This window comes from Arachis ipaensis, chromosome B10 (assembly GCF_000816755.2).
Source record: "Arachis ipaensis cultivar K30076 chromosome B10, Araip1.1, whole genome shotgun sequence".
In the NCBI taxonomy this organism is placed as follows: domain Eukaryota; kingdom Viridiplantae; phylum Streptophyta; class Magnoliopsida; order Fabales; family Fabaceae; genus Arachis; species Arachis ipaensis.
The window spans coordinates 126262046-126277953 of NC_029794.2; the positions used below are offsets into that span (position 1 = coordinate 126262046).

Below are 15908 nucleotides of genomic sequence, written 5' to 3' on the forward strand. Positions count from 1 at the left end.
TTGAAAGTCATCACTGAGTTGAATTTGTTCGTGATTGAACCTTGAATTTGTTACTTCACTGAACCTAAAATAATTTGTTGATGAAAATTCACTGAGCTAATTTTTTTTGTTGCTGAAAAATCATTGAGATGAATTTATTATTGATAACATTTACTGAATTTTGAATTTGTTGCTATTCTACTCAAAAAATTACTTAGCTAAATTTTTTTGTTGTTGAAAACCATCACTGAGTTGAATTTCTTCGTGATTGAACCTTGAATTTGTTATTTCACTCAACCTTAAATAATTTGTTGATGAAAATTCACTGAGATAGTTTTTTTCGTTGCTGAAAAATCATTGAGATGAATTTGTTATTGATAGCATTCACTGAATTTTGAATTTGTTGCCGTTCTACTCAAATAATTACTTAGCTAAATTTTTTTATTGTTGAAAACTATCACTGAGTTGAATTTGTTCGTGATTGAACCTTGAATTTGTTACTTCACTCAACCTTAAATAATTTGTTGATGAAAATTTTTTGAGCTAGTTTTTTTTGTTCCTGAAAAATCATTGAGATGAATTTGTTATTGATAACATTTACTGAATTTTGAATTTGTTGCTGTTCTACTCAAATAATTACTTAGCTAAATATTTTTGTTGTTAAAACCATCACTGAGTTGAATTTGTTCGTAATTGAACCTTGAATTTGTTACTTCACTCAACCTTAAATAATTTGTTGATGAAAATTCACTGAGCTAGTTTTTTTTTGTTGTTGAAAAATCATTGAGATGAATTTGATATAGATAACATTCACTGAATTTTGAATTTGTTGTTGTTCTACTCAAATAATTACTTAGATAATTGATGAGCGGATATTTTATACACTTTTTGACAGCATTTTCATATAGTTTTTAGCATGTTTTGTTCAAGTTTTATTAAGTTTTCATAGGTTTTAGTGCAAAATTCATATTTTGATTCTACTTTGAGTTTGTGTATTTTTATACAATTTCAGGTATTTTCTAGCTGAAATTGAGGAGCTGGAGTAAAATTCTGATTCAGAGACAGAGAAAGCACTGCAGATGCTGTCCGGATCTGACCTCCTTGCACTCAAAAGAGCTTTTCTGGAGCTACAGAAGTCCAAATGGAGCGTTCTCAATGGCTATGAAAAGCTAACATCCAGAGATTTCCAGAAATGTATAATGGTTCATACTTTGCTTCAGAATTAAAGGCCCAAAACTGGCATTCAACGCCAGCCATCTACCCCAGTCCAGGCGTCCAGCACCCAAGGAGAAGAGACCAGTGTTCAAATGCCCATAAAGGACCCCCTAGCCAGCGTTCAACGCCCTAGAGGCCTCCTAGCACGTGGATTTCATTAAAGCTCAGTCCAAATACTCACCAAGTGGGCCCCAGAAGTGGATTTTAGCACTAAAAGACTGTTTTACCCTTTCTTACGTAATCCTTAGTCATTAGCTTAGTATTTAAAGCACTTTTACACGATCTTCAAAGAGATCTGCCATATTTCATTTTTCACATTGTATTTTCTATCAGTATGAGTTTTTAAACCTCCTAGGTTGAGGGGAGGAGCCCTGCTGAGTTTTATGGATTAATAAAAGTATTACTGTTTCTCTTCAATCCGTGTTTGATTCAATTCTAAGATGTATCTTCGTTCTTCAACTTGATGAATGGGATGACCCGTGACAATCATCCTCGTTCTTCATACTAAGACCGCATGCCTGACAACCACCCGTGTTCTTTTTCGGTTCGTGTGAATACGTAACTGGAAAGTATCAAACCACTAGCTTGATTATACATCTCTTAGATGGCTAATTCACGACTTCGTTGGGGACTTCTCGAGACACCATTTCAGCCGAGGTATGGGGAGATTAGGGTCTCTATGGTAAAGGCTAGAACCCAAAGGCGCAGCATTCTCTGATTCGGAAGATCCGACCTTGTCTGTGGCGTTTTGAGTAGGATCATTAAGGAGAATGGACTGCAGGAGCTTCATCCTCAATCAGAATGGATCCACACTAACCCTGGGGTTCATATCTGGAGGAGCATTGGCGATCTCTTAACTGACGACAATCACATACAGCCTGCCATAGAAGAAATCATTCACAATTGAAGAAGACAGTAAGACCAAAGTTAATCCAGAAGGACAAAGCATCTCCAAGCCTTAACTACCTTCTTATCATAGTTTACACAACTTCTGAGTTCTGAGTAACCTTTTTTCATTATTCCTTTTATGCAATTAAACAACATACCAATATCTCCTACTCGCCTGACTAAGTTCTATAAGATAACCATAGCTTGCTTCAAACCACAATCCTCGTGGGATCGACCCTGACTCGCTCAGGTATTACTTGGACGACCCAGTGCACTTGCTGCTACAGTTGTACGGAGTGTGGGGATTCGTGCACCAAGTTTTTGGCGCTACTACCGGGGATTGTTCGAGTTTGGACAACTGACGGATTATCTTGTTCCTTAGATTAGGTATTGTCTTTAATTTTGTTAGAGTCATTTATTTTCTTTTTTCTTTTTTTTTTTCGAAAAATCAAAAACTTTTTCAAAAAAAAATTTCTTCTTTTCTTTGTTTAATCTTTGTTTTTTGTTTGAGTCTTTTGTTTTTGTTCTTGTTGAAATTTTCGAATTCTTTGAGTCTTTCTTTCAAATTTTTTTTTCAAAATTAGTGTCTTTTGTTTGAGTCTTGTGCCAACCTTTAAGTTTGGTGTCTTATTGTGTATTTTCTTTAATTTTTTGAAAATTTTGTCTTTGGTTTTCAAAATTTTTTAAATTTGGTGTCTTTTGCTTGTTCTTGTGTTCTTTGAATTCTTTGAGTTTTGTTCTTAGTATTCTTCATGATCTTCAAAGTGTTCTTGTTTTTCTTTTTGTTTTGATCTTAAAATTTTTAAGTTTGGTGTCTCTTTGTGTTTTTCTTTCTAATTTTCGCACATTAGGTGTTCTTAGATCTAAAACTTTTAAATTTGGTGTCTTTTTGTTGTTTTTCTCTTTCTTCATTAAATTAAAAAATAAAAAAAATTAAAATATCTTTTCTTATCTTTTATTGCAATTTTCGAAAATCACAAGCAATTTTTTAAATTTTAATTTCAAAATCATTATCTTATCTTATCTTAGTTTTAAATTTCAAAATTCAAATCTTTTCAAAATCAAATCTTTTCAAAAATCATATCTTTTTCAAAAATCTTATCTTATCTTATTTCAATTTCAAATTTTAAAATTCAAAATTCAAAATTTAAATTTCAAATTTCAAAATCAAACCTTTTCAAAAATCAAATCTTTTTTAAATCTTTATCTTATCTTGTTTCAAATTCAAAATTCAAAATTCAAAATTAAAAATTTCAAAATTTAAATTCAAATTTCAAAATTTAAAATTTCAAATTTCAAATTTAAAATTCAAATCTTTTCTAATCTTCTATCTTATCTTGTTTTCAATTCTTTTCTTAATTAGTTACTTCTTTTCTCTCTCTTCATTTTCAAAACTTTCTAACTAATTCTTCTCTCTCTTCTATTTTCGAAAATTCATCAATTAATTTTCAAATATTTTTAATTAATTAACCTTTATTTTTGAATTAATTAAATAAATAAAATAAAAATAAAAATATTTTAATTACAATTTACATCTTATTCTTTAATTCTTCTTCTTCTACCTTTCTTCATCATGAACTCAAATGGGAATGAAGAGTTTAGAAGAACTCTGGGGTCCTATACAAACCCCACTGCTGACTTCTATGGAAGAAGTATTAGCATATCTCACATCAGAGTAAGTAGCTTTAAACTAAACCCTCATCTCATTACCCTAGTGCAGCAAAACTGCTAGTATTTTGGACTTCCACAAGAAGAACCTACTGAGTTCCTGGCAGATTTCTTAATGATTGCTGACACAGTACACAATGAGGGAGTAGACCAAGATGTCTACATATTATTACTTTTTCTTTTTGCTGTAAAGGACCAAGCAAAGAGGTGGTTGGATAACCAGCCCAAAGCTAGCTTGAAAACTTGGAAACAGTTAGTAGACAAGTTTTTAAATCAATACTTCCCTCCAAGAAAGATGACCCAGCTGAGACTAGACATCCAAGACTTCAAACAAGGAGATAATGAACCTCTTCATGATGCCTAGGAGAGGTATAGAAGGATGCTAAGAAAATGTCCCACTAAAATATTTTCAGAATGGGTACAGTTAGACATCTTCTACTATGGACTTTCAGACATGGCTAAAATGTCTCTGGACCACTCTGCTGGTGGTTCCATACACATGAGAAAGACCATTGAAGAGGCTCATGAGCTTATTGAGATAGTTGCTACTAATCAGCATCTGTACTCAGCTGCTGAGACTTCTATGAAAGGAAAGGTTAAGGCAATATCTACTGAACCTAACCCTCAAAAACAGGATGGCCCATTGACTCAGCAACTGCATGCCCTTGCCCAGCAACTACTGGAACTGCAAGAGGCTTTGCGAGAAACTCAGGCTTCTAACAGGAATGTAGAAGCCCAGCTGAGTCAAACAAGGCAGCAATTATCTAAGCAGATAACAAAGGAATGCCAGGCTATTCAACTGAGGAGTGGAAAATCCATAAACACCTAACCTCAGTACAACAAGAAAGAAAAGCTAACAGAGGAATACCAGACTAATGTCCAAGACGTCTCTGAGGGCATTGAATGCCCAAAGAGGAATGTCATTGGCATTCAACGCCAAGAAGGGGTATCCATCCCTGGCATTGAACGCCCAATTGGGGACACCAACAAGGGCGTTGAATGCCCAAAAGGAAATAGTATTCCTGGCGTTGAACGCCAGGAAGGGGGCAGCAATATGGGCGTTGAATGCCCAAGCAAAGGAGGCCAGTCACATACTGATAGCAACCCTCCTAAGCAAGCTAGTAACCCCCCTTCCAATACACACGACACTCAGACTTCATCAACCAAGATTGATGAGTATAAGGCTAAGATGCCATTTCCTCAGAAACTCTGTCAAGAGGAAAAAGATAAACAGTTTGCCCGCTTTGCGGATTATCTCAGAACATTAGAGATCAAGATCCCTTTTGCAGAGGCTCTTGAACATATACCTTCTTATGCTAAGTTCATGAAGGACATCTTAAGTCATAAGAAGGATTGGAGAGAGACAGAAACAATCCTCCTCACTAAAGAGTGCAGTGCAGTTATTCAAAATAATTTACCAGAAAAACTTAAAGATCCTGGAAGTTTTATGATACCATGCACTCTAGGGAATGTTTGCACAAGGACAACTCTATGTGATCTTGGAGCAAGCATTAACCTAATACATGCTTCATTAATAAAGAAGCTTTGCTTGACTGATGAAGTCAAACCAATCCGCATATGCCTTCAACTTGCTGATGGTTCCATTAAGATACCATCAGGAGTGGTTGAAGATATGATTGTTAGAGTTGGACCCTTTGCTTTTCCCACTGACTTTGTGGTGTTGGATATGGAAGGGCACAAGAGTGCATCCGTTATCCTAGGGAGATCTTTTCTAGTTACAGGACGGATGTAACAGGGATGCTAGCCGAAGCCCCCCCACACTCACTCGTCAAAACGCGTCATGCTAGGGAGAGGTATCCACACCCTTATAAGGCATGCTTCGTTCCCCTCTCCAACCGATGTGGGCCTTACAACGGACCCTTATTGATGTTGAAAAAGGGGAAGTAACCCTGAGAGTCAGTGAGGAAAAGTTCGTACTGAATGCTGTCAAGGCTATGCAGCATCCATACACCCCAGAGGAATGCATGAGCATTGACCTCATTGATTCCTTAGTGGAAGAAGTAAACATGGCTGCTGGACTCGAGGAAAGGCTGAATGACATCCTTACAGATGCCCAGCCTGATTTAAAGGAACCTCTAGAAACTCCTAAGGAAAAGGAGAAGCCTCCAAAGCTTGAGCTCAAGTCATTACCATCCTCCCTGAAATATGCATTTTTGGGAGAGGGAGATACTTATCCTGTGATCATAAGCTCTGCCTTAGAACCACAGGAAGAAGAAGCACTAATCCAAGTGCTCAAAACACATAGGACCGCCCTTGGGTGGACTATAAGTGACCTTAAGGGCATTAGCCCGACCCGATGCATGCACAAAATCCTGTTGGAGGATGACGCCAAACCAGTGGTGCAACCACAGAGGTGACTGAATCCAGTCATGAAGGAAGTGGTGTAGAAGAAAGTCACTAAGCTCTGGGAGGCTGGGATTATTTATCCCATTTCTGATAGCCCCAGGGTGAGCCCTGTCCAAGTTATTCCCAAGAAGGGAGGCATGACAATGGTTCATAATGAAAAGAATGAACTGATTCCTACAAGGACAGTTACAGGGTGGTGTATGTGCATTGACTATAGAAGGCTCAATAACGCCACCAGGAAGGATCATTTTTCTTTACCATTTATTGACCAACTGCTAGAGAAACTAACAGGGCATGCATTTTATTGTTTCCTGGATGGATATTCCGGGTACAATCAAATAGCAGTGGATCCACAGGATCAAGAAAAGACAGCATTCACATGCCTATGTGGCGTGTTTGCCTATAGGCGAATGCCTTTGGCTTGTGCAACGCACCTGCCACCTTTCAGAGATGTATGTTATCCATCTTCTCTAATATGGTAGAGAAGTTCCTTGAAGTGTTCATGGATGACTTCTCTATCTTTGGAGACACATTTGACTCCTGCCTTGATCATCTGGCCCTAGTCCTAAAAAGATGTCAAGAAACAATCCTAGTTCTAAACTGGGAAAAATGCCACTTCATGGTGACTGAAGGCATTGTTCTTGGGCATCAGATTTCAAATAAGGGAATAGAAGTAGATCAAGCTAAGGTGAAAGTGATTGAACGATTACCACCACCAACTAATGTCAAGGTAATCAGAAGTTTCCTAGGACATGCAGGATTTTACAGGAGGTTCCTAAAAGATTTTTCTAAAATCGCAAAACCCCTGTGTGATCTCTTGGCCACTGATGTTCCATTTATCTTTGACCAAGAATGCCTGCATGCCTTTGAAACCCTGAAGGCCATGCTTATCACTGCTCCTGTCATCTCTGTACTCAATTGGGACTTGCCATTTGAACTGATGTGTGATGCCAGTGATCATGCCATTGGCGCAGTTTTAAGGCAGAGACATGACAAGCTTCTGCACGTCATTTATTATACCAGTCGTGTTCTAAATGACGCGCAAAAGAATTATACTACTACAGAAAAGGAATTACTTGCAGTGGTTTATGCCATTGACAAGTTCAGGTCCTACTTAGTAGGATCCAAGGTCATTATCTGTACTGACCATGCCGCTCTAAGGTATCTACTCACTAAGCAGGACTCTAAGCCCAGACTTATAAGATGGGTATTACTACTGCAAGAGTTTGATATAGAAATTAGAGACAGAAAAGGCACAGAAAATCAAGTGGCTGACCACTTGTCTAGGATTGAACCAGTAGCAGGGAATTCTCCTCCCTCCACTGACATATCCGAATCCTTTCTAGATGAGCAACTCTTTGCCATCCGGACAACACCTTGGTTTATAGATATTGTAAATTACAAGGCTATAAGGTTCATTCCCAAGGAGTTTAACAGGCAGCAAGCCCGGAAACTCATGCATGACGCAAAGTACTACTTGTGGGATGAATCGTCCATATCTCTTTAAGAGATGCTCGGATGGAATAATCCAACATTGTGTGTTTGAAGAAGAGGCACAGAGAATCCTATGGCATTGCCATGGCTCAGACTATGGAGGACACTTTGGAAGTGAGCGGACAGCCACCAAGGTTCTCCAAAGTGGCTTCTACTAGCCCACACTCTTCAAGGATTCTAGAGAGTTTGTCCGTCACTGTGATAGTTGCCAGAGAGCTGGCAATCTCCCTCATGGTCATGGCATGCCTCAACAAAGAATCCTAGAGATTGAGTTATTTGACGTATGGAGTATAGATTTCATGGGACCCTTCCCACTTTCATACTCAAACACCTACATCCTTGTAGCAGTAGATTATGTGTCTAAATGGGTTGAAGCAATAACAACACCCACTAATGACACCAGAGTAGTGATGAAGTTCCTCCAAAAGAACATCTTCAGCAGATTTGGTGTCCCTAGGACACTGATTAGTGATGGAGATACTCATTTCTGCAACAGACAGCTGGATTCTATCTTAAGCCATTATGGAGTTCACCATAAAGTAGCAACACCGTATGATCCCCAAACAAATGGGCAAGCTAAAGTATCAAATGGAGAACTAAAGCAAATCCTAGAGAGGATAGTAAGTGCCTCTAGAAAGGACTGGGCTAGAAAGCTTGATGATGCTCTGTGGGCATACAAAACAGCTTTCAAAACCCCCATTGGAACCTTACCTTATCAGCTGGTACATGGGAAATCTTGTCATCTGCCACTGGAACTAGAACACAAGGCCTATTGGGCTACTAGATTCCTTAACCTTGATGCTAAAACAGCAGGAGAGAAACGGCTTCTCCAACTAAATGAGTTGGACGAATTCCGCGAGCTACATTTGAAAATACAAAGATCTATAAGGAAAAGGAAAAAAGGTGGCATGATAGGAAGATATCTTCCAGAGTCTTTAAACCAGGACAGAAAGTCCTGCTCTTCAACTCAAGACTCAAACTATTCCCTGGGAAACTCAAATCCCGTTGGAAGGGACCGTATGTGATTACTAGTGTATCACCTTACGGGCACATAGAACTTCAAGGTAAAGATCCTGACGCAAGATTCACTGTCAATGGACAGAAGGTCAAGCATTACCTTGGAGGAGATATTGAGCCAGGAGGCTCAACACTGCTACTAAGTTAAGTACAGTGACGTCCAGCTAATGACATTAAAGAAGCGCTTGTTGGGAGGCAACCCAATGATTAATCGTATATTATTTGTTAATTTTCTAATTATTTCTATTTTAATTAGTTTTCCTTATAATTAGTTTTTAATTAGGTTAATTTTAATGTTAGTGATCATGAATAGTGTTTAAATAGAGACAGAATGATGCAGAACAGAAAGCAGAACACCTTGGAGAGGGCATCTCTCTGGCATTAAACACCAGAAAAGGGTGGAAATTTGGCGTTCAAACGCCCAAAAAGGAGGGTAATATGGTGTTGAACGCCAGAATGGGTGCCATTCTGGGCGTTCAACACCCAGCAAGCAGAGGCAGCAGCGTTAAACGCCAGAATGTAGCCATTTTGGGCGTTTAAACTCCAGCAAGACAACATGGGAGGTATTTTACAAAATCTTATCTTTTCTCTATTCAATCTATCTTTTTCAAACTCAATTTTGAATTTCTTTGATTTTTAAATCAAATCTTGTTCAAATATTTCAAATTCAATTTAATTTTAAATTTAAAATAATTTCAAATCTTTTCAAATCTTTTTCAAAATCTCATATCTTTTTCAACTAGTTTTCAAATCCTTTCAAATCTTTTCTTATCTTTTGAAATTCTTGTTCCCATCTTTTATTAAACTTTAAATTCTTTTTCATACTTCTTATCTTACCTTTATATCTTTTATATCCTTTTCTTATCTTTCAAGTTTAACAACTTATCTTTTTCTATCTTTTTCAAAATTTTTATCTTTCTTTTAAGATTGAGTTCGAAAATCCCCCTTCCATTCACCCCCTCTTCATTCGAATTTACTTCTTCTCTTCTCTTCTTCTTCCCTTTCTTCTTCTTCCTTTCTTACCTTTTGCTCAAGAATGAGCAAACCTTTTAAGTTTAGTGTGGAAGAAGTCCTTTCCTCTCATTGAGATTCGAATTTCATGGCTCCAAGAAGTGGCAAGACCGCTCCAAGAAATAAGAAGGAAGATGACCCAACAGTTATTTTTAAACCTGTTAGATTCTACACCAAGCAACATGAAGAACATTATCACAAGATAATGAGTAAGAGGCCAGTGATCCCTGAGGTCAGATTCAAATTAGGAGAAGATAAATACCCGGAGATTCAAGAGCAAATTCGAAAGAGGGGATGGGAGATTCTAGCCAATCCTGAGATCACTGTTGGATTCAACATGATCCATGAATTCTATGCAAATATGTGGATAACAGATAAGCAAAAGAAAGATGGAACAGTATTTCACACTTTTTGCACCATGGTCAGGGTAAAGATCATCTATTTTCATCTGGATAAGGTGAGAGAGATCTTTAAATTACCTTTACAAAAAGATGACCCTGAGTCCTATAATAGAAGGGTGGTAGCCAACCCAAAGCTGGATCAAGTCCTAGAGGACATCTGCCTGCCTGGAACTCAATGGATTGAGGATGCAAAAGGCAAGCCAAACCAACTGAAAAGGATGAACCTCAAGCCAATTGCTAGAGAATGACTAGACTTTATTGGGCGTTCTATACTCCCTACAAGTAATCGCTCTGAAGTCACTATTCAGAGAGCTGTGATGATTCACTGTATCATGTTGGGGAATGAGGTATAAGTTCACCAAATAATCTCCCGTGAGATGTACAAATTGGCAAACAGGATGTCTACTCATGCCATGCTGGCCTATCCAAACCTTATTTTTTGCTTATGCCAAGAGGCTAAGGTCCTGATCCACGTGGACAATTTTATTCCAGTGGAAAGCCCAATCACCAACCAGGTGATGCAAAGCTCCAAGGCACCAGAGGATCATCCCAAAAGGAAGGCACTTGAACCTCCCCAAGAGATCCCTCCAATTGAGTATTGGGATCAGCTGAAGGCGTCTGTGATGCACTTGCAAACCACCTTGGATCAACTAGAGAGGAGCAGAAAGATCAAACTAGCATGATTTACAAACTGATCAAGGAACAAGAGAAGCAACGGCATGAGATAGAGGAATTGAAGTGCCAGAAGCTCTCCCCTAAAGAGCCCAGCGCCCCTCAAGCTGAAGGTTGTTGAGTTTCAACCCTGTGACTATTCCAATTCCTGTTTCTCATATTTCTGTTATACTAATTCCTGTCTTTCATATTTAGGTTTACATGATCACTAGTAGTATTTAAGTCTTTATTTTTTTTAATTACATAAGCATTAGTAGTAATTAATTTTTATTTTCTAATTAGCTATAAAATATTCCTCTTATCATCATTAAACATGAATAAAATAGTGATTTTTTTAGAAGAATTAAAGATACATGAATTTTTGAGTTCTACAATAAGAATAATCAATTATTTTGATGTGGTAGCATTGTTTTAGTTTTCTGAATGTATGAATAAACGGTGCATATTTGAAGTTAAAATTTTAGAATGTTAGCTATTGAAAGAATGATGAAAAAGGAAAAGTATTATTGGTAATCTGAAAAATCCAAAAATTGATTCTTGAAGCAAGAAAAAGCAGCAAAAAGAAAAAAAAAAGCATGTTGCAAAAGAAAAAATAATATAAATATGCATGCGAAAAAAAAGGCAAAATAAATAAATAAATAAAAAGTAGAAAAAGCCAATAGTTCTTTAAACCAAAAGGCAAGAACAAAAAGCTAATGACCCTTTAAACCAAAAGGCAAGGGTAAAAGGATCCAAAGATCCTAAGAGTGTGCTTAAGAACTCTGGACACCTCTATCAAAGGATTCTAGCAAAGGTGAATCACAATCCGAAAGGGTTCACCCAGTTAAAGTGTTTGTAGCATTTATGTATCCGATGGTAATACTAGAAAACAAAGTGCTTAGAGTCACGACCAAGACTCTAAAAGCTATGTTCAAGAATAAAAAAGAACTAAACTAGGAGAGTCAATAGTATCATTTGGATTCTAAGTTCCTAACGAGACCAATATTTTTGAGTTTCAATGGATAGTGAGATGCCAAAACTATTTAGAGGCAAAAAGCTACTAAGTTCTGCTCATCTAATTGAAACTGAGCTTCATTGGAAACTCTGAGATTTATTGTATCTTACTCTTCTTTTTATCCTAATTTGTTTTTAGTTGCTTGGGGACAAGCAATAGTTTAAGTTTGGTGTTGTGATGACCGGATATTTTATACGCCTTTTGGCAGCATTTTCATATAGTTTTTAGCATGTTTTGCTCAATTTTATTAAGTTTTCATAGGTTTTAGTGCAAAATTAATATTTTTGGATTCTACTTTGAGTTTGTGTATTTTTATGCAATTTCAGCTGTTTTCTGGCTGAAATTGAGGAGCTGGAGTAAAAGTCTGATTCAGAGACAGAGAAAGCACTGCAGATGCTGTCTGGATCTGACCTTCTTGCACTCGAAAGAGCGTTTCTGGAGCTACAGAAGTCTAAATGGAGCGTTCTTAATGGATATGGAAAGCTAACATCCAGAGTTTTCCAGAAATATATAATAGTTTATACTTTGCTTTATAATTGAAGGCCCAAAACTGGCGTTCAACGCCAGCCATCTACCCTAGACCAGGCATCTAGTGCCCAAGGAGAAGAGACCAGCGTTCAAACACCCATAAAGGACCCCTAGCCAGCGTTCAATGCCCTAAAGGCCTCCTAGCACGTGGATATCATTAAATCTCAGCCCAAACACTCACCAAGTGGGCCCCAGAAGTGGATTTTAGCACTAAAAGACTATTTTATCCTTTCTTATGTAATCCTTAGTCATTAGCTTAGTATTTAAAGCACTTTTACACGATCTTCAAAGAGATCTGCCATATTTCATTTTTCACATTGTATTTTCTATCAGTATGAGTTTCTAAACCTCCTAGATTGAGGGAAGGAGCCCTGCTGAGTTTTATGGATTAATAAATGTATTACTATTTCTCTTCAATCGGTGTTTGATTCAATTCTAAGATGTATCTTCGTTCTTCAACTTGATGAATGGGATGACCCGTGACAATCATCCTTGTTCTTCATACTAAGACTGCGTGCCTAATAACCACCCGTGTGCTTCTTGGGTTCGTGTGAATACGTAACAGGAAAGCATCGAACCATTAGCTTGATTATACATCTCTTAGACGGTTAATCCACGACTTCGTTGGGGACTTCTTGAGACACCAGTTCAGCCAAGGTATGGGGAGATTAGGGTCTCTGTGGTAGAGGCTAGAACCCAAAGGCACAACATTATCTGATCCGGAAGATCCGACCATGTCTGTAGCGTTTTGAGTAGGATCATTAAGGAGAATCGACTGCAGGAGCTTCACCCTCAATCAGAATGGATCCACGCTAACACTGGGGTTCAGATCTGGAGGAGCATTGGCGACCTCTCAACCGGCGACAATCACATACAGCCTACCATAGAAGAAATCATTCACAATTGAAGAAGACAGTAAGACCAGAGTTAATCCAGAAGGACAAAGCATCTCCAAGCCTTAACCACCTTCTTATCATAGTTTACACAACTTCTGAGTTCTGAGTAACCTTTTCTCATTATTCTTTTTATGCAATTAAACAACATACCAACATCTCCTACTCACTTGACTAAGATCTACAAGATAACCATAGCTTGCTTCAAACCACAATCCTCGTGGGATCGACCCTGACTCGCTCAGGTATTACTTGGACGACCCAGTGTACTTGCTGGTGCAGTTGTACAGAGTGTGGGAATTCGTGCACCAATAATTTTTTTGTTGTTGAAAACCATCACTGAGTTAAATTTGTTAGCGATTGAACCTTGAATTTGTTACTTTTACCCCCCTTGGGCTACAATTCCTCTTGGTATGTTGCATTTTCTCTCCATAACTTGGATTTAATTTATCAATTTTTTCTTTAAGATTTGAGTTGCATACAATGCTCTTGTTAACTTCCATTTTAGTCTATTCTTTAGTTTAGGTTAAGATGTCTTATGAAACTATATCCTACTTCTACCTGTTCTTGTTTCTTGGATAATTTTTAACTTTTACGTATATAGAATTAGAAAGAAACGACTCTGGATGCAATGGATGTTGATTCGGAACTACTCAGTTCACAAGACAATGTTAAAGATTGCATGATGACTGGTGTGGAAGAGAATGTGAATTGAACTTGTGATTGTGGTGGCAGCAGTAGCAAGTGTGTTTTTGTGACGGCTGATGATATTATAAACAAGACATTTGAAACGTCGGATGCAGGTTATAACTTGTATGTATGCAAGGTTGTCAGGTTTGGAGTTCGCAAGGGTGATACAACGTGTGGAGAATATAGAACACAGTGCAGAAGGCGATTTTTTTGCAATAAGGAAGGAAAGAGAGCCGAGAAATACATCTCTAATTCGAATAAGAAGAGGGAGCATAAAGCGCTGACTCATACTGGTTGTGAAGCCATGCTTGCAGTGTACTTTGACACCAAAACTTCAACTTGGAGGGTTAACAAATTAATTGAGAAGCACAACCATGATCTTGTCCCCCAATGCTTGGTACACCTAATTCCATACCACCGAGTGTTGACTGAGGCTCAAAAAGCTTAGGTGAACACCATGCATGATCATGGTCTACCAACCTCTAAAATAATGGGACTAATGGTAGGCTAAGCCGGTGGTTATGCTAATGTCGGATTCACAAAGAAGGACCTGGATAACCACATTGAAAGAACTCGTCGTGCAAAGCTCATTGGTGGGGATTCCAATGCGATAATTAGCTATCTACTTGGGAAAGCCGATATTGACCCCATGGCCATGGCAAGGTACAGTGCTACTGATGAAGGTCGGCTGACAAATTTATTTGGGCAGAGGGCATTTGTAGGGTCGATTATCAATGCTTTAGAGATGTGCTTGCATTTGATACAACCTATCGGAAGAATAAGTACAGAAGGTCATTGGTAATCTTCTCGGGTTGTAGCCATCACCACCAAATATGTATATTTGGCTTGCCTTGATAGAGGAGAAACAAACGGCAACATATACATGGTTGTTGCAAAACTTTCTAGAAGTCATGCTGAACAAGTGTCCCAGTATTGTGGTCACAAACGGTGATGAGGCAATAAAGGCAGCAATTCAAGAAATCTTCCTAAATGTAACTCACCGATTATGTGGTTGGCACATTCGGAAGAATGTAATGGCAAACATAAAAAACAAAGATTTTTTCAAAGACTTCAGAAGATGTTTGTATGCTCTATGGCATCCAAATGAATTTAAAGAATATTGGGAGAATATGATAAAAAAATATGGGTTGGAGGAAAATGATTGGGTTCTAAATGAATATGAAAAGAGGAAAAGTTGGGCAAGCGCTTACTTGAGGGATAAATTTTGTACTAGATTTAGAACAACATCAAGGTGTGAGGTAATAAACAACGTCATCAAGAGGTTTATTTGCATTCGCCAAAGTATTCTAGAGTTGGTCCAAAATCTTGAACATGCTCTTAGGGAATATAGACACAATGAATTAGTTTCTGAATTTAAGACGGTGTATGGGGAGCCCATTCTAACTACTGGGTTAGAAGTATTGGAGTTTTATGCTGCAAATTTTACACAAGGGAGATTTTTGAAAAAGTAAAAACAGAGATTCAAGGAGTGGTCACATTGGATATAGTTAATGAGAAAAACATATCAACTATTGTTGTGTTAAAATTTAAGGAGTGTGGAAGGAGGCAACATATATACAACGTACTTTATGATCTCAATACTGGGAATATGGAGTGTGAATGTAGTCGGTGGAGTAGTGAAGGCATTCTTTGTAGCCACATGTTTTGTGCCATGAAAAGGGTAGGTTTACAGAAATTTTCAGAAACTCTTCTTTTGAAAAGATGGTCTATGAATGCCAAGAAGTATCTGGACGAAAGTTCTGCTGGAGGCACTGCGCAAGACAGAGAAAGAGAATTTTTAATGCGCCATAAGTTGCAACTACATGGATGGTATTCTTAGGAGCTCAAGATGGTCCTTCTTTCCATGACGCTATGAATGAAGTTTGTCGGTTGACCAAAACACTAGAGAAAAAATCTTGCTTGAAAATACAAACAAGAGATTCTCCCATGCCGAACTTTGTTGGTGACCCTTTAGTAGTCAAGACAAAAGGTGCACCCAAGGAAAGAAAAGAGAGAGGTAAACGGAGGTGCACTAAATGCAACAGTGCTAATTATGTAAAGAAGAAATGTTCTGTGAGGAATGACGGTGAT

At 37.9% G+C, this 15908-nt stretch overlaps 1 protein-coding gene across 1 annotated transcript; it reads left to right on the forward strand.

Annotated features, from left to right (window-relative positions):
• Window positions 5610-15289, forward strand: LOC110268489 (protein FAR-RED IMPAIRED RESPONSE 1-like). The gene is made up of 4 exons (XM_021114686.1): window positions 5610-5893; window positions 13863-14214; window positions 14365-14535; window positions 14636-15289. The coding sequence occupies exons 1-4, from the start codon at window positions 5610-5612 to the stop codon at window positions 15287-15289; spliced, it is 1461 nt and encodes a 486-aa protein (XP_020970345.1).